This window comes from Empidonax traillii, unplaced genomic scaffold (assembly GCF_003031625.1).
Source record: "Empidonax traillii isolate 1590-97213 ecotype Southwest subspecies unplaced genomic scaffold, ASM303162v1 scaffold222:size850627, whole genome shotgun sequence".
NCBI lineage: Eukaryota > Metazoa > Chordata > Aves > Passeriformes > Tyrannidae > Empidonax > Empidonax traillii.
The window spans coordinates 632,935-651,492 of record NW_020955415.1 but is presented as its reverse complement, the minus strand read 5'-3'; the positions used below and the strand labels follow the sequence as shown (position 1 = coordinate 651,492).

General features: G+C 44.4%; 3 protein-coding genes across 4 annotated transcripts in view; 2 read left to right on the top strand and 1 right to left on the bottom strand.

The window, feature by feature from the left end:
* The window catches only part of ME1 (malic enzyme 1), a 164,305-nt gene extending 163,587 nt beyond the window's left edge, over positions 1-718 (top strand). Inside the window, exon 14 of the mRNA XM_027887801.1 lies at positions 364-718. Coding sequence (XP_027743602.1) covers positions 364-522 — 159 coding nt within the window. The 3' untranslated portion in view covers positions 523-718. The remainder of the gene's footprint in view (positions 1-363) is intronic.
* A 2,971-nt stretch (positions 719-3,689) lies between these two features.
* On the bottom strand, positions 3,690-7,679 carry RWDD2A (RWD domain containing 2A). 2 transcript variants are annotated; one of them, XM_027887797.1, is made up of 3 exons: positions 7,443-7,679; positions 6,384-6,602; positions 3,690-4,658 (listed from the first exon to the last, which is right to left on the bottom strand). In XM_027887797.1, exons 2-3 carry the CDS (start codon positions 6,579-6,581, stop codon positions 3,981-3,983), a joined length of 876 nt encoding a protein of 291 aa, XP_027743598.1. In that variant the 5' UTR covers positions 6,582-6,602; positions 7,443-7,679; the 3' UTR covers positions 3,690-3,980. The 2 variants fall into 2 exon arrangements, with proteins under 2 accessions (XP_027743598.1, XP_027743597.1); XM_027887796.1 differs by having other exon boundaries at positions 7,439-7,678.
* An 85-nt stretch (positions 7,680-7,764) lies between these two features.
* Positions 7,765-17,838, top strand: PGM3 (phosphoglucomutase 3). The gene is made up of 13 exons (XM_027887789.1): positions 7,765-7,820; positions 8,414-8,619; positions 9,310-9,494; positions 9,981-10,048; positions 10,356-10,489; positions 10,647-10,842; positions 13,236-13,393; positions 14,044-14,127; positions 14,828-14,926; positions 15,245-15,361; positions 16,076-16,198; positions 16,960-17,133; positions 17,726-17,838. Exons 2-13 carry the CDS (start codon positions 8,416-8,418, stop codon positions 17,810-17,812), a joined length of 1,629 nt encoding a protein of 542 aa, XP_027743590.1. The 5' UTR covers positions 7,765-7,820; positions 8,414-8,415; the 3' UTR covers positions 17,813-17,838.
* The last annotated feature ends 720 nt before the right edge of the window (positions 17,839-18,558 follow it).

Below are 18,558 nucleotides of genomic sequence, written 5' to 3'. Positions count from 1 at the left end.
ATGATAGAAAAGCAGAAATTGTACCTCAGTGCTTGGGGCTTGTGGGATATTTTATCCACCACTGCACATTAAAAGCTAAGATATTACTGGGCAAGTAGGAGCACTGTATTTGTAACAGCAAAGACTCTTTGAAATCCTGTTCAAAAGCAGAAGTGAGTCAGACCCACTTAAATACAAACATCATCCTGTTCCATCCAGTCTTATTCACTGCATACTAGCCTGGATCCAGGGTGAGTGCAGGTGACTGTCCAACACCAGAGAATATGAAGTCTCATGCTGATTTTGAACGAATTCCTACTTTTAAATCCTGCTAAATGTACTCAATAATCCATCCGCACTAATTAGGATTGTGCATCTTTCTAGATCGCAGAAGAAGCCTACAGGAATAACACTGCCTCCACCTATCCTCAGCCCAAGGACCTGGAAGCCTTCATCCGCTCTCAGATTTACAGCACTGATTACAACAGCTTTGTGGCTGATTCCTATACCTGGCCTGAAGAAGCCATGAAAGTGAAACTGTAAATAATTAATGCAGAATGAAGAAACCAGCAGCAGTTAAAAAGCATTAAAATATTAAGATCATCTCTGCCTAGGAAGCTGTCTAAGAATAGCTAATTTTTTAAGATGCAGAAAACTTTTTCTAAATCATAGTATTTCATTAGCAACTCAAATCAAGAAATCGTGAATCACACATCAGAAAATAAAAATCTGAGAAATAGATTTGCATTGTTTGGTTATTTTGATTGTTATTTTATTTGAGATATCCTCCACTACAGTCTGACAGATCTTTTTGAAAGAAGTGGTTGTATGTTGAATTGAGAGTTCTGTCACAAACGTCCACGGGAACTTAAGCAGACAGATGGTATTTTTGGACAAATAAAAAATGCATATGATGACTGTTCAATCCACTACAGATCACAGTAATTTTTCAACCTATTATTTAAAAACCCCAAACTTTAAACAACTGTAAGGTTAGAATACTTTCTTCCGAAGAAAAACCCTTATTGGTCAGTCCTGTGTAGAGAAATGAAAATTTTCTAACAAGAACTGAACCTGCAGAACCTTTTGTCAACATCTAATTAGAATATTTAAACATTACTAACAATAGCATTTAACATTAGCTAAACTAATGTCCTGTAAACAATCAAAGATTTAATTCCCCCACCAAGATGACCGTTGTTCTGATACGCTGCAAGTGTATGACCTGAAGTTCATGGAGTTGCTTGAACTCCATATTCCTGACAAAAAAAGGAGTATCAAAATGCTAGGAATAGATGTCAAAGAATTATTCATTGTTAAGCAACTGCCACCCCAGGAAAAATGTAATTTATTTTCTAGATGGTTCTGGAAACAAAGTATACTTAAACTTCTTTTCTGCTATATATTTCATTCAAATCTCTACTATAGAGATTATCTCTAGAAACCAAAAACTAACTTTATTTGTCCAGCCCCTCAGCTTTGCCACAGCTTCAGACTTCAGGTCCTGAATTTACAAAGAGGGGAGGCACTTTCTCCCTCAATGGGTAATTTTTTGCCTCAATGTGCTTTTTGGCCGAATTTATGATCAACCAGAAATACTGCCATCCTCTGCATTTCAATATATTGCTATTGTGAGAAGAGCATTAAAACACTTCCTTGTGTTTTATTTGAAATAAAATAAAATCTGGTTTTTTTGTAGTCATCAACTGAGTGTACTGAAACACAGTCTATAAACAGCTGATGTTGAGTGGCCTGGGCTTTAGATTCGATCAGCCAGACCTCTGCAGCTCAGCGCTGAGTCTGTTGTTATTGCTCAGTACTGATTTTCACATGATGGCACTCAAGCACACAGTGGAAGGCAGTAGCAGGCTGGTGGTCCTCTAAGGCACGGCTGCTGGGGACTTTTCAGTAGCATTCTTCAACTACATACTATATTAATGACCTTTAAATATGATGATCCATTATAACCTGGAAAACTCACTACCCAAATATGCATTCAGCATGCTACCCTGTCTGATGAATCAGTAGTATAATTTCCTCTTACAAGCTGCTGGAAAATTGTCTCTCCATACTAATTTGACATAGAAAGGATTCTTAAACTTACATGTATTTTTATGTATTATATAATATATATAGGAGTTTTTTCCTATTTTCTGTATTTCACTTGTATTTCCTGATGTAATGTAGAGGAAAAACAGAGGAAACACTAAACTTTATTTCATCTTACCTATTTGCCTTTCCAAGGTGCTTGGCCTAGCAAACATAAAATGCCCTGAGTTGAGCAGATGAAAAATTATTATCAACATAACCAGACACACACTTCCCTGTATGACATCCAGGTCTCTAAACTGAAGACATGTGGATTTAATGGATGGACCACTTGGTAGATAAGGAATTGGCTGGATAGTCACTACGAGTTACAGTCAACGGTTCGATGTCCAAGTGGAGACCAGTGATGAGTGGCATTCCTTAAGGATTGGTATTTGGACCGGCACTGTTTTAACATCTTTGTCAGTGACATGGACAAGTTTGATGATGACACTGAGCTGTGTGGTGCAGTCAATACAGGGAATAAAGGATGTCATCCAGAGAGATCCTGATGGGCTTGAGAGGTGGGTCTGTGCAAACCTCATGAAGTTCAAGCAAGGCCAAGCACAAGGTCCTGCACCTGGGTCAGTGCAATCTCAAGCACAAATACAGGCTGGGCGGAAAATGGATTGAGAGCAGCCCTGGCGAGAAGGACATGAGGGTGTTGGTCAACAAGAAGCTCAACATGACTCAGCAACGTGCACTTGCAGCTCAGAAAAGCTCAGAAAGCCAACTTCATCCTGGGTTGCATCAAATGCAGCGTGACCAGCAGGTTGAAGAAGGTAATTCTCCCCCTCTACTCCACTTTTGTGAGACCCCAGATGGAGCACTTCACCCAGCTGTGGGGCCCTCAACATAAGAAGGACATGGATCTGTTGGGAAGAATCGGCAGGAGTGCCACAAAAATGATCAAAAGACTGGAGTACTTTTCCTGTGAAAACTGGCTGAGAGAATTGGGGTTGTTCAGCCTGGAGAAGAGGTGGCTTCGGGGAGACCTTATAGCAGCCTTCCAGTACCTAAAAGGGGCCTACAAGAAGGCTGAAAAGGGATTCTTAGATATTGGGAAGAAATCCTTTACTGTGAGGTGGTAAGGCACTGGAGCAGGTTGTCCAAAGAAGTTGTGGGTGCCCCATCCCTGGAAGTGTTCAAGGCCAGATTGGATGGGGCTCTGAGCAGTCTGGTCGAGTGGAAGGTGTCCCTGCCCATGGCAGAGGAGTTAGAATGAGATGATGTTTAAGGTCCCTTCCAACCCAAAGCACTCTATGATTCTATGGGAGGAAGTGAAATGCAAATGTAGTGGGCTTGGCAACATAACTTTACAGGTACTACCCAAACCATACAAGGGATGGGGTGATGTGGGCTTCTTTCTCCTCCCCTGTGCCTTTTATTGAAAAGCAAAACTTCATCTTGTGGTTGGACACAAGCCTTTGCATTTAATGGATTATTTGAATGAAGTGAGAAGTGGATGCTTTGCCAAGCAGTGGGACACTGGACACACAAACTCATCAACGTAGCAGTGAGTCTTCCTTGAGCTGGGTGTGCTCTTGCATTGGAAGCCACGTTCATCTGTGACTGCAGCCACTTTGATATCCCCCAGCTGTATGCAGAAGTTAACTACACACAACACAGTACAGATGAGGAGACAGGAGTGTGTAATTCAGGATACTATAATGTGGGCTTTTTATCACCTTGCAGGCACTTTGAGGCATGGCTCATAGTCACAAATGCCAGTTCTAGGGTCTTAGAAAATTAGTGAACACTTCTCAAAAATATGTGGCAATTCAGAACAGAAGCTAACATTATTATCCCAGAAGAATGGTGCAAGTATTTCAAGTTTCCCTTTTCACAGTAGCTGTAAGGCACAGTATTTCAGTGGCTGCTCTCCAAAATTAGTACTCCTTACACAGTTTCTCTTATTTGTCTGAAAGTTTGCCTTCAACACCAAATAAAATCTGAAAAATGTGTCCACTTTGATGCTGTTTCAGGAATTCTAGGAACTGGCCAAGATCCATGTGATAGTCATTCCTCAGGCCATAACCACCATGTGCCTGAAACTGCAGGTCTTCAAAACCATGAAAGAGACGAAGATCATCAATGTTTCCCTCTGTTTCTATATTGTCCACATGCTTGCATGAAATATGCTTCCAGTTGGGATATCTAATAACACGCCAGAACTCCTCACAGTTTTCTTGGAGCCCCTCCACACAGATGACGCCAGGTTTCCCAGTTAGGCAGAAGCCAGTCAGATTTAACTTCTTTGCAGAGTCAAAAATCTTTTTTCTCAATTCCTGCCTGTAAATATGGTGGCTGTAGATCCACATGCGATGCAACGATTCTTTAACTCCGACTTCTTTTGAAGCACCTTCAGAAGAGATCTTACTGTTTTCCAAGTAAGGCAGGCTGTTGTCCTTCACCCACTGCACAGCTTCACATATGCACAGATCACCTGAATCCAGAGAGCTGATATGAGAAGTGAGACGGGTGTTGAGCTGCAGCTGCTGCTCTCTGTGCAGCGCATCTGATCTGGCAAAAAGCTGAGGAGCTACCTGAGGATACATATGAGGAAGGTGTACCTGCAATTCCACCTTTACCTTGAAAACAGAACACACACACACACAGAGAAAATTAATTCTGCAGCTGCTGAAGGCATGCTGGATTCTTCTTCCCTGTCAAATGCAGATTATGAGATGTAATTAAGATTGCAGTATCCCAATGACTGCAATTACTTTCACTTTCCTTTTGTCCCAATAACCCATTGTTTTGTCTGCTCCTTTTCTTTTGTTGCATCATGCTGCCACCTTCTCAAAATTTCTCATGTTATCCAGGCTGCTCTTCTGCTGTTCACAGAACTAATGCTATGGCTTGGGATAAGGTGCACAGTTACTACCCTCTAGGGATATTTCTTGTGTGTTCTCAGTATGTGCTCGGTGTTGCTACAGCGATGAACTATGTTAGAATCAGGGGGTTCTGAGAATCTTATCCCCTGCCAAACACACATTTGATCAATGAACTCGGGCCAGTTGCTGGATCTACCCCAGGAAAACAAGGCCAAGAGGTACATGAAATAGCATTTATGATTGGACATACTGTATAGAGAGACACATGGTGGGGGATGTGGAACTAGATGATCTTTAAGGTTGCTCCCAATCCAAACCATCCTATGATTTTATGCATTATTATTATTATTATTATTATTTTAAGCAAGTATTCACAATAAAGGGGAAGTATTCTCAGGATTATAGGGGATAAAAAGATTTATGTGCATTTTAGGTCGGGGGAATATCTAGATTATCTTGTCTGATCTCCTATAAACCTGGGTTGTTGAATTTCTCTTGATTACTCCTACAGTGCCTTCAAACAGAGCACCACAGTTCTTAGGAAACTGAATCCTGTCTCTGGTCCAAGAGCAGGAGAGGATTTATGTGTCCTCAGTGCTTGAGGCTCCCGTAGACCTTTAGAGGATTCTCACTAGAGTGTACAATCATATGATTAGTCCTGCAGGGGAAAATTAATTGTAAAATGACTAATTATCTTTCCAAGTTCCTTGACAATCTGCCGTAGGTACGAGTTTACGTATCTTTCTAAAATGCACCCTTTCACCAGCCTTCAGAGGGAAGTTTTATGAACCGTGTAGGTAGGGCTTGTGCTGGAGTAGTGGATTTTTTTCTAACTTTCCAAATAATCACGAGGTCAGCTCATTACCCAGTAAAAATTCTTCTAATGTTTAATTATCCTTGTTCTGAGGAAAATGGCTTCTAGGCTGAGTTTGTTCTCAATATCTAGTCATTGCACTATTATACACTCAGACCTATATTCTCTGTGCAAGTATTTACATCACTTACTTGTCATATTGTTGATCTTTCTTCAATCAGATATTGTCACTCCTTATACTGTAAGTTTGGTTTCCCTACTCATAGGCTGGTTTTACTATTTGTACGACTCCTCTTAATTTTATTCTGCTGTGTGGGGCTATTTTTACATTACTGTATTTCAAATGCAGATCAATAATGTTAGTACATGTGCAGGGGGTGGAAGAGAGAAATAATAGAGTGATTTTGCTAGAATAATGTAAAGTCCAACATATGTATTCCCATGCAAGGAACATTGCCTTTGAAATGCACAACTATTTGTAAATCAGTAAATTCTGACTGCACAGCCTCTTGTGAATGCTGTGTGTGCCACTGATATTGGTGTCTATTTCTATGTGCCATTCTATTAGCCTTTATTGACCAGAGAAAGTTAATACTCAAATAAATGACAGCCAAGACTTTTCTGTTAGTCTTGGCTCTTGAAGAAGTCTACTTGGCAGTTCTTACCTTCGGCTCCCCTACATCAAGAGCGATGCAATATTCGAGCTGAGGGGGCAGAGCTCCATTAGCGTTTTTAAGGTAGCGCTGGACGCTGGGCACAGCATCTTTATCCAGGTTGATTTCACCCCTTTTGGGAAACATCGAAAGGAGCATTTCCACTTCCAGCAGCTGGAGCTCCAGGCATTCTTTCATCGTGACAGCCATCGCGCTGTCCTCCACGCCCGCCTGGAACGAGAGGCCTGGAGTCAAGTCGCGGTGTTTAGCACACGGTGAGGTTTGAGCCCCACGTCACAACCCAACAAGGAAGCCCCACGATTGTGTAATGGCAGAATTTGATTAAACACGGCTGGGCACACAGCGCTCAGCAGCCAGTCCCCTCGCAGGAGTGCTCCACACACGGCGGGCAGGGCTGGCACCCCTGTGCTCCTCAGGGACAGGCGGAGCCGTGCTGGGCTCAGGGATGGGGAAGGGCACAGAGTGGAGACCCGCGTTCATGTGCGCGGGCAGGCACGGCCGTGTCGGCGTGCCGTGGTTCGACCCCAGCCGGCAGCCGAGCCCGGATTCCCCCCCACCGCGGGATCGGGGGAGAGTCGGAAGGGTAAACGCCAGAAGATCCGTGGGTTTGAGATAAAGACAGGTTAATATGAAAAACAAAAGCCGCGCACACAAGCCAATCAGAACAAGCATTAATTCGCTGGGCAGGCGGGTGTTCAGCCGCCCCCAGGAGATGTAGGGAGCGGGGAGATGTAACGTGCAACGGTGGCTTGGGAAGACAAACGGCATCACTCCAAACGTGTCCCCCCCGGTTCCTCCTTCTTCCCCACACTTTATATACTGAGCTTGATGTCACAGAGTCTGGAATAACCTTTTGGTCAGGTGGGATCACCTGCCTTGGCTGTGTCTCCTCCCAGCCTCCCACGTACCCACAGCTGCCTCGCCAGCGTGGCACTACGGAGAGCAGCAAAGGCCTTGGCTCTGTGTAAGCCCTGCCCAGCAATAACAAAAACGTCTCTACATTATCAACCCTAGGTTGAGAACAAACCCAAAACACAGCCCCGTACCAGCCACTGCGAAGAAAAACAACTCCGCCCCAGCCCAAACCAGCACACTGGGGCGGCAGTTTGGAACCCGAGCGTGACGTCAGTGAAGCTGTGCAAGACCGGCTGTCCCCGGGGTGCCCGACGGGTCCCGAACACAGCCGGATTGTCCCGCAGGAGCGGGGCGGGAGCGGGAAGGGCTGGGTTCGGCCCCGCCGCGGCTCGGAGGCAGTGGGCGTGGCCTGTGCGCCACGTGGCGGACTAAGCCCCGCCCATCGCGTGGCCATTGGTCGGTTGAGCCGCGTGTGGGCGTGGCCGCGCCGGCTCCGTGCGCTGCGCGCGGCGGCAGCGGGACCGCAGGGGGCTCGTCCTGTCCCGTCCCGTCCCGTCCCGTCCTTCCCGGCAGGTGGGTCCGGGCGACGGCGCCGGGGGGTTCCGAGGGGATCAGCCGTGCAGGGAGGCGGCTGCTGAGGTGCCCATGGTGGCGTGTGTCCGGCCGGCCCCACCCAGCCCGGCCCGGCCCGGCCCGGCGGCTCTGTGCGCCGGTGGGTCCGCACGGAGCGCCTCGGCAGAGCCGGCGCCCGAGGGAAACGTCCCGGGGGCACTGCTGGGGGATTCCCTGCGAGGGCTTGGAGAGGGAGGGCAGGCTGCTTTGGGGATCGGGAGGTGGTCTGAGGGGTCGCGACCGAGCGCGGTGGGCGGTGATGTCGCGGTGAGAAGCGGGCGGGAAGTTGTCGGGACCCCCGGATCCAACCGACCGGGAATCGCGGCTCTCCGCCTCCTCCCCGTGTGTGTTCTGTTTAAATCTGGTCGAGCTCTGTTTATCCAGTGCTGCACAGGGAATGTAGAGGCTCTGTCACTCGGGTGGTGCCTGGCTGAACTCCCACCAAGGGAGTGGTTTAAAGTGTCCTCTGGGCTTCAAAGTTAAAGTGTAAAACGCGGCACTAATTACAGCGGTTCGAGTTCTCTCACTTGTAGCTGTGTTACTTCCTGCTCCAGAAATGGATCCTGAAGCCCTTAGGAAGTACTCAGCCTTACATCCCAAGCCTGCCGGCCTGGCTCTGCAGTACGGCACCGCTGGATTTCGCTCCAAGGCCCAGCAGCTGGATCACATCGTGTTCCGCATGGGCCTGCTCGCAGTCCTCAGGTCCAAAGCTGTGGCAGCAACTATTGGTGTCATGGTTACAGCATCTCACAACCCTGAGGTAAGATCAGCCTTCTCGTTAAACATGGGACCAGTTTGGTGGAGTGATGTGAAATGTTTTGGTAGAATGATGGAAAGATGTGATCAGTTTGGTGGAATCAAAGCTCATCATGGCGCTGAGAGACCAGATCCTGAAAGACACTTGGACCTGCTTAAAGCCCACATTTAGCCTGCTCCCTGTAAGTAGTATCTCTGGCATATTTGAAGTTACTTTTCCCTCTGACCCAAGTGTCATTTTTTTCTCATGTGGAAATGGTGTAACATCAAAAATATTTCATGTTGCAAAGTAACTTTCTGATGTTATCAAGCTAGGAGCACACTTGAGAAGAGAGGAACTTCTGAGCAAAATTTGTAAGTTTTTAAAAAAAAAACACCCAAATGCAGCAATTACAAATCAGGCACTTAGACTTACTGCTGCTGTGGAGCATTGCAGGTTATTTGAATTTCCCCTGACGTCATTGTAATGCCAAATGAGTTTCATATTACAAGGAGTAAAAAATCAGTTACTTAATATGCTGGTTATGGTTCTTTTGGAGTTTTAAATAAACATCTAAGCTTTTGCATCCCAGCAGTTCTCCACCTTTAAAGAAGCAATGTGATTGAACCATGTGTTTGCTGTCTTCAAAGAGATTTTACTAAGTTCCCCACTTGTAGACTTTTAGTAACTTTTGTTCTTTTTTTTTCTACTAAGGAAGACAATGGCATAAAGCTGGTTGATCCTCTTGGAGAAATGCTGCACCCTTCCTGGGAAGAGTATGCCACACAACTAGCAAATGCAGAGGAGCAAGAATTACAGAAAGTGGTCACTGAGATCTGCCAAAAAGCAGCAGTGGACCTGCACAAAGATGCTTTGGTTTTTATTGGTAGAGACACCAGGTAATTACAAAATGCTGTAGATGTATGCTACTTTTATGGAAGTGCCAGTGCTGTGTTCATGAGTGCTTTTGGGGTGTTTTGGTCCCCGCAGCCAGATTATGCTTTTTCTATGCCTAAATTTATGACTATAACGATAAGCAAAAGTTTCCCAATGCTGTTCCTACGTTAGCTTCCCTGATAGCTATGAGAACTTCTTATTGCTGTTTCTGGATGCGATGCTTCACTGTGGGGGATTTTTGTGGGGAACACCATGGGATGTCCACCTGTGTTCAGCAGTTTACTTGCCTTTGCAATTCCCCTTGGGTGTTGGCTTTCAAACTTCTTTATTGAGAATTGCCTCCAATAGAAAATGGTATGGATTTCTTCTTCACTATGAGTCTAAACCTACTGACAGGAAGCTTGTAGAGTCTTCCACACGTGTTTCTTTCCCAAGACTATGTGTAAATGTCTTTGCAAAGGTTATCAGTTGTATTTGTTGTTTTCCAGGCCAAGCAGTGAGAAACTCTCCCAGTCAGTAATAGATGGGATCCTTGTTCTGGGTGGTCAGTACCACGGTACGTTACACTTCTACAATTCTAGTTTGATTCAAGTTTTTTTATTTAGATGTGACTCTTTTATGTAGGCCTAAAGCAGTAGCCCAGACACGTTTCCATTCTTGCTTGTAACAGTGTCCTTTCAGGGTATTTCTATGGCTTTAATGCAAGGAGTGGTGGGGTGGGGAGTCGTGTCATCTTTTTGCAACAGAACTTGAAAAATTTCATGTATTTCCTGCACTGCATTTGTCTGTATACTGGACAACTTTGAATCAACAGTTAATTAGCAATTCTACTTCTGAATACTGTGCCTTTTATTTCATGCTAGATTATGGTCTGGTGACAACACCACAGCTACATTACATGGTCTGCTGTCAAAACACCCAAGGGCAGTATGGGAAAGCAACACTGGAAGGCTATTATGAAAAACTATCCAAAGCTTTTATGGAACTGATAAAACAGGTGAATTGTGGGTGTTGTCTTCTTCATGCAAGTGTACAAAATTATTATCTTCTGATTGTTAGCTTAAATTGCGCCTGAATTTTCGAATTCAGCTTGCTTCTAGTTGTGGTTTCACTAGGGCAAGGGTTCACTTTGCCCCTTCTTCCCTTGCGCTAAGTCTCACAGCTCTGGAGAGTGGCAGAGGCACCTGAAGATTGACTGTGCCAATGGAATAGGAGCCCTGAAACTATCCGAAATGAAGCCCTACTTTCCACGAGAGGTGCTAATTCACATATATAATGATGGAACCAAGGAGAAACTCAATCATTTATGTGGTGCAGATTTTGTGAAAGTTCATCAGAAACCACCTGGAGGTATGTAGTTGGTAATTTTATATCACTTCACCTCCTCTCCAGGCCTGAAAGCGCAGGGTCTAGCAAGGTCATCTTCAGAGCTCCCTTTTTCATACTAAGTGACTGCATGAGTGGTTTTGCTGGTACAATGAAGAGAGAGAATCGTATGGCCAGGTTTGGCACATCCCTAGTTTATGTTAAACTGTTTGGAGGGATACAGTATCTCTCTGAGTGGCTGAAATATGTTTGGCAATCTGTTCTGAATGTTAAGCTGGTGTAGTCCAAAGATCAGTCAGGACTGGCTTATTGTTGTTTATTTTACTTCCCTTTGTGATGTGAAGAAACATTTACATTGTGGGCTGGGTTTGCAGATACTTTTCCGGGTTCCTGAAGAAGATCTGGGATAATTAACAGCTTGGTGCCAGCAGACTGGTATATTGACATATTAGTTACTGACATAAACCAGAGAGGAAATTATTTGTGCTGCTTTCCTGCCTAGTGTATAAAAGAAAATCCCTGAACTGGAAGAGCAGGCTGGTTTGAATATGAGGTTATTTGAGGCTAAAATGGGTTCTCCATTGGACAGCTGCATTCTCACTGCAACTGCTGGCCAGATCTGAACACCAAGTTGTGCTGTGGTTTCCCCTTCCCGTGCTGCTTGTATGCTGGAGAAATGCCATAATGGGAGCAGCACAGTGTCAGTCACTGCTGGGGATGGAGGCCTGTGCGTCACCTCTGGATCCTGGCTTTAACTGTGTCTGATGAGAGACTCTTTGGTCATCTCCATGCAGGGCTGTGCTCTGAAAAGAAAATGTGTTTTCCTAATCACTTACAGAAATAAATTATCTGATTTCTCTGAAGGGTTAAGTGGTATCAGCTTCCTGTTTAAAGTCATAGGGAGTGTCAGCCTGTTAAATGTTGCAGTTGCCATTACCTCATGCTTTGGCTTCAGGACCTCACGGGCAGTGGGATTTAGTGTCCTGTATCACTTCAGGCAAGCAGGAGAAGAAACAGGCAAGGTTTGGGGTATAATTTCCTGTGCTCTGAAGGTCAAGGTGTCACCAAGGTGGGCCAGTTTTTCTGTCTGCTTATGTACTAAAATACTTTTTCCAAGAAGGGGTCACAGGAGCTCCTGTCTGGTTTCCTGATGGACTCTGAAATCAGCCTTGGGAATGGTTAGCTGCTGTTTCTGAGAAATAGACTCTGAGGTTAACACAACCTTATGACATCTAAAGAAAAGCAGATGTACCTTAACTAAAGTAATTCATTTCTGTGTGGCATTGCTCTGCCACTGAGGACTGTTCCTCTCTTGGAATTAAGCCTGGAAGGTTTTTGAGGCAGGTACTCCTTATGCATAATATACATTGTTGTGTTAGTTTAATATCAAGCACACTAAATGTGAGGCATTTTATAGCCGGCAGATCCACTTGTATATTTTTTGTACAGCTCTGAGAAGTCTTGGTGATAGCTAATTTGGAGAGGGGTGGTTTTTTCAATGTTAGGATTTATCTGCCACCTCCTGTTGTAACTGTACTTCAGCGATGGCTTTGCTGTTGTGAGGGCGCACGCTTGCCTTGCATTAGGAAAGAAATCAAAGGGGAGGTGCAGGTCTGGCAAGTGGGAATGGAATAAAATTAAACAGGTCAGAAGTATTTCCGAAGGAAAAGCACTTTTTGATGCAAGGGAAAAATAATTAATTGTTGTCTTGGAGGGTGAAGTACAGAGGACCTGCTGTGAGCAGGGAAGTGCAGTGACATGGCCCCGGAGTCCTCCTCTGCCACACTCAGAGCTGCACAGCGTGCCACACCCTGCTCAGAGGAGCAGTGAGGGAGGGCTGGGTGTGTGCCCGTGCCCAGCTAAGGCCACTCAGCTGCCACTCGCTGCCGCAGGCTCCTGCCCCGGTGCCAGGCAGGGCCCTGGGTGTCACTGCAAACGTGGGCTCACTTTGCCGACTCGCCTCCGTCTGAAGGTGATGTGTATGGCCTGTCTGTGCTGTATGGATGTCTGCTTGCTGGTGACTGGGTGTGTAAGGAAAGGGGTGGATGTTCTGCTGCTGCAAGGTTTTTAATCTTGTGCCATCACTGATACCCAGCCCTTATTTCTCAATTTTAGAGACATGACTACATGCAGTAGTTCTGGGACTGCTTTTCGTACACTGAGGAGAAGGTGTAGCATCATTAATGTTTAAAGAACCTGCGTTTTTGATGTTAGTATTTGTATTTTTGATTTGAATATGCACTTTTCAGTTGCCATTCAGTACAGGTTCCCTGTTACATGTCTCTCAGTCTGTTTGACAGCGTTATTTTTGTGTGTGTTCACAGAGCTAATTTCCTCATGAGATCCACTTGGACTAATTTGAACACTTTGTGTTTTTTTCTGTCTCTAACTTGCATTTGTAACCCTGTGTGCACTAGGGCTAGACATGAAGCCCAGTGAGAGATGCTGCTCATTTGATGGCGATGCAGATAGAATTGTTTACTACTATAAGGACGAAAGCGGCCATTTTCACCTAATCGATGGAGATAAAATAGCAACCTTAATTAGTATCTTCCTTAAAGAACTTCTTGCCAAGGTAACTTTAACATAAGAAGTGAATGGTGGCACTTTAGATGGTAATGTGTCTGAGGGACTTGGTTGTGGCAGTCAAGGGTTTGTGTGTTATCATTCCCAAACCACCCTCTGCCACATAGCATCCTCTCCGCACAGGACACAGAAAAAGCTTTTCTTTTTTTGCTGAAGTCCTCTTGGACTTAGTGTCTATGATACTGAACATAGACAAGGCAACCTGGTTTTGTTTTCTTGGAGACCAGCTCATTTCTATGTCAGAGACGCTGGCCAGTGAGGAGAACTTGTGCTGCCCCCAGCCTGTGCTTGCTTTTGCACTGGAAGCTTTGACTTTACTGCTTGTGTATGTGGCCTCATGTAATGCCATGTGCCTGGCCTGTGCACAGAGCTAACTGAATCTGAAAAAGCAGTTTGGAAAGTCTGAGCTTGGAGAGCTGCTTCAGCCAGCCACAAGAAAAAACAAAACAGGATATACAAAGACTTGGACAGAATTCATGTTGTTTTAAACATAAAGAAGTTCTCCGTGAGCTCGTGCCTTCCTCTGATACCCAGGAGTTTTAAGTGTATGTTTGACAATTCTAATTATTCTTCAATTTATCCTACTATGGGCTCTGTGCCCATGGGACACTAAAGCACTTGGCTTCTTGGTTTGCTCAGGTGAGGCAGAACTTCGAGATGGCCGTGGTGCAAACAGCGTATGCCAATGGGAGTTCGACACGCTACCTCGAGGAAACACTAAAGGTATTATCCATATTTTAACTTGGTAGTTTTCTGCAAATGTTGTTTAATGCAAATTTGTTTACTTTGAAAATAAATGCTTCTGTAATATGATTGTTGGAAAACTTAAATAGGGCAAAAATCAATTACTCCTTCAAAGCCGCAGTACTGACTAAATTCTTGGTGGCAAAGGAGACCCAAGAGACCAAAGATGAAAAAGTTCTAGTCAGCTTTTACTAATTTAAAAAAAGTTAAACAAAATCAATTTTTCCTTTTTGGACAAGTTGAGGACTTTATAGCTTTGCGGCAAAGTGAGTTGGTAAAGGCTCCTTGGTATTTTGACACTGATTGTTTAATTTTCTGCAACAAGTTAAATGTGTTCATTACAAAAATCGAGTGGAGGTGTTATTTCTGTTTGTATAGAAATCTGTTGTGTTCCCTGAAGCCATAAGCTGAACTAGGTTTTTCTAGGTTTGGAGTTTGTTTCTTGATTTCTTTCATTAGTCTTTATTTACACTTCAATAAATGAAATCTCTTTTAATTGGGTCTGCAGAAACAGGGGGGAATTTTAGCTCTGGGGACTCAGTGGCTGTGAAACATGGGTTAATTTGTAAGTCTATCCAGGTTGGTGCTCAGTTCCCGCACTTCACTTGACGTGCAGTTCCTGCCTTCTGAGGATGGTCTGTAACATCTTTGCCATTCTCTGCATATCTTTGGGCTGCAGGTACCTGTGCACTGCGTCAAAACAGGAGTGAAGCACTTGCATCACAAGGCCCAGGAGTTTGATGTTGGTGTTTATTTCGAGGCAAATGGACACGGTACAGTAAGTGTGACCGTGTAATGCATATGAGCAGCCAATATGTACAAAATTTTAGTCAGACTAGCTGGAGAAGAACGTCTTTTCACTCTCTGCTTACTTTTATAAACTAGGCTTTTCTCTCCTTGTTTGAAAACAAACTTGTTTTCCCCTTCTGTATTTATCATAGCATTGCCACCAGCTTCTTTGTGGTTTATGAGGGCATGGGGATTCATGACAGCAAATATTAATGATGATTATTTGGGCTTAGATGGTAAAAGTTTTTTCCTTGTTGCTGCACATATCCTAGTTTGATCTTGACAAGCTCTCATCTTCTTATTCTAGGTATTATTTAGTAAAGCTGCTGAAACTAAAATAAGACAATTGGTGAAAGAGGAGAAGGATGATGAAAAAAGAGAAGCAGCAAAGGTGCTTGAAAACATGATTGACCTGATTAATCAGGTAAAAACTGAGAGAAATTAATTGCTCTGTTGGAATCATGAGGCTTACCCTGTTTGTGAGTTCCTGTCAGGCTACTGCTGGGCACTGCTGGAGCAGGAAGTCCAGTGCCATGATAGAAGGGGCCAAGAAGAGGAGGGTTGGACCAGTCTTTAGAAAGATGTGATACTTTCTCATGAGTGGATGCAGAATGCTTTTTGTCTGGTGCAGTCTGCTGGCTGCAGGACGTAGAGGGAGCGGGATAGCACAGGAACTTAGTGCTAGGATGTGACTTGTTCATGATTCAACAAGTAGTAATCTTTTATCTGAAGTTTTTCACTAAGTTGTACAGTACAGGAGGATGGGGGTGTTGCAGTGCTTGGATCCACACAGCCCTGGGACTCCATGCCTTAGAACAGATGGTTTTTGTCTGTAGTAGTGCCAAAGACCCCTGAACAACAGAGAGGTGCCAGTCCTCCTTAGTAGAGGTGAGGACTATCACTTGCCCTTGGCAGAGCTGTACAAATCTGCTCTTCTTACTTTGGGCAGCATGGGATGGACAAAAAACCCAAAACAAACATTCCTCGCCCCTCCAACCAAACCAACCAAGCTCAGCTACACTTGGCAAGTCGACCTGGCTGTACTGGCACTCTCTTCAGCTGGAAGCTTACTGATCAAATCCTGCCTTCCTTTCTTCACTGTAGACTGCTCCAGTGTTTCTTCCCTTTCTGTTAACAGACTGTTGGCGATGCCATCTCAGACATGCTGGTTATTGAAGCAATCCTGGCCTTGAAAGGTCTGACTGTGCAACAGTGGGATGCCCTCTACACTGACCTTCCCAATCGGCTGCTCAAAGTTCAGGTGAGTTACACACCACACTGGCTCAGGTTACGGCAGCCTCTCAGGGCCCTGCTGTGAGCATTTTGTGCCTGCAGATATTTAGATAAGCTTTATTTGAAAGCTGAAACAGCCCATTAAAGGGCAGAAGTAGGCCAAACAAGCCACAGAACGACCCAGAGGAGGGACCAGAATTTGACTTGGACTGAAATAAAAATGCGACTTACAAAAATGATGAAATAATAGCTATGTAAATGGAAAAACCTGAACAGAACTCTCCAAATTTCCTTCTTAACTTTCAAATTAGAAAAATCCCATTTTTCTAAGGGCCCTGCTTGCTGGGCAGCTGGATTTTTCTTGCTGTGCCGCTTTGTGTAACTTGAATGTTCAAGCTCTTGCTTCTTTATCCTTTCCAATATTCAAAGAGCTTGAGCAGAACAGGCTGCGAGGTGGTAGCATTCTATTAGATAAAGTAAGGAAGCTCTGGGCTTAAAATTAACCAGAGAAGAGAATTTAAGCTTTCTGATCTATTGGGAGAAGCTGCACCTTCACTTCAGAGTCTGACTGAGGCGGCATGTTCAGAACTGACCCTTTTTGCCAACGGAGCAGCTGAGCCCTGTCAGGACATGGTTAATACATGCTGAGCAGGGATCCTAGGGATCCCCAGTGTTTGAGTAGCCATTTAATAACTCCCCAATGGAACTCTTCTTCAGGCAGCACAACAGATCGAAACCTGAATTTAATGACTTATCCCTGCCACGAATAAATTGTTTCTGATGCCGCAGGTTGCAGACAGGCGCGTTATTGACACAACGGATGCAGAAAGACGTGCAGTTACACCTCCAGGACTGCAGGAGAAAATTGATGCCCTTGTAAAGAAGTACAAATTGTCACGAGCTTTTGTCCGTCCGTCAGGAACAGAGGATGTCGTCAGAATATATGCTGAAGCAGACACACAGGTCAGTGCTTAAACATCTTGTGTTAAACAGTGTTCTGCTTAGCACGGGGTGACAGAAGAAGTATGTTTACATACTTGTCAGGTAATCACACTTAACAAATGCTAAATTTGGAAAAAAAGACTTAATGATCACAAAAAGTCTCTTTGGATTTTCTTTTATTTAGAAAAGTAATGTTTCATGTTCTCAATGTTTATCTTAAAAAGGAAAATGTAAGTGTTTATAAAGGCAGATTTGACACTAGATGATTTTGAAAAGGTGCCTGAGAGCTCAGGGTTAAGAAGAAAGTTACCAAAGTGCTGCCTAACTGCATGATTTCATAAGAGGTAAAATAAAAAAAAAAAATCTGTCTGCTGTTAAGTTAGTCCACATCTAAACTTAAAGTTGACAGCAAAAGCAGCGGTCCTCCTCTCCTTCACACGCTCCAGCCTGCTTCTCCCTGCCAGCATGATGGCAGTGGCAGAAGATACCTCAGACTGATGGAGCAACACAGGGAGCACAGCATTTGCAGGAAAACACTTGCCTTAATATCACGTATTTGCTCTAACCTTCTCATGGTGACAGCAGCATAACTAAGTTTTCCATCATTCCGCAGGAGAATGCGGATGCCCTTGCCCACGAAGTGAGCCTGGCCGTTTACCACCTCGCTGGTGGAAAAGGAGCACCACCCCAGCCTATATAAGGAATGATACAACAGCAGTTAAATTACACAACTTCACTTATCTTTTAATATTACTTTCTTTACCACGTGCTCTTGTGCACGTACCCAACCCTTCCTGGGAGTAACAAGGATTGATCAGAACTGAACAGAATATTATTCCACTTATTCTTTACCTCCTTTAGCAACTTACCTCTTAATGAGATGCACTTGCTGCTGAATGTTCCCCTCCCCAAGTTTGTCTAAGTTCTTGACAGGCCATGGCCATGCTGAGAAGGAAATCTGCCCTGGTCCAGCTTAAATCATTGTCACACTGTGCCTGAAATCCAGCTCCTGCACCCTCAGAGCACTGGCCACGGCTGCATGACTGCAGCTCTGCTGTGACTGTGCTCACAGTGGCTGCAGCACAGTGCCTGCTGCAGCATCATCCCCACCTTCCCACAGCATCCCAGTCATCTGTGGGCAAACAGCATAAGGCACAGGCTGTCGCTAGTCTTCATATTCAGTTTACCTCAGTTCAAGGGGGAAACAATAAAATAAAAAAGAACATTTGCAAATAATAACTTATTATTGCAATATTATCTTCATTAGATACTTTATGAAATTAATTAGAAAGTAATTTGCAGTAATAGTTTTTATAATCACACTCAAGAGGGAAGGGACAGAGACAAGTTTGTCTTCTGTGGCCCTTACTGGTGCCCAGCACCATGAAGGGGCTGGGTCAAGTGGATGTAGTGTTTTAAACACACAAGTGTCCTCCTCAGCTTACT

Excerpts from the sequence above, each read along its gene's own strand:
- RWDD2A (XM_027887797.1), bottom strand. The coding sequence starts at position 6,581 with ATGGCTGTCACGATGAAAGAATGCCTGGAGCTCCAGCTGCTGGAAGTG. Across the intron at positions 4,659-6,383 it reads TTGATGTAGGGGAGCCGAAG|GTAAAGGTGGAATTGCAGGT; the intron begins GTAAGAACTGCC and ends TCTGTTTTCAAG.
- PGM3 (XM_027887789.1), top strand. The coding sequence starts at position 8,416 with ATGGATCCTGAAGCCCTTAGGAAGTACTCAGCCTTACATCCCAAGCCT. Across the intron at positions 10,843-13,235 it reads TCATCAGAAACCACCTGGAG|GGCTAGACATGAAGCCCAGT; the intron begins GTATGTAGTTGG and ends TGTGTGCACTAG. Across the intron at positions 16,199-16,959 it reads ATCGGCTGCTCAAAGTTCAG|GTTGCAGACAGGCGCGTTAT; the intron begins GTGAGTTACACA and ends CTGATGCCGCAG.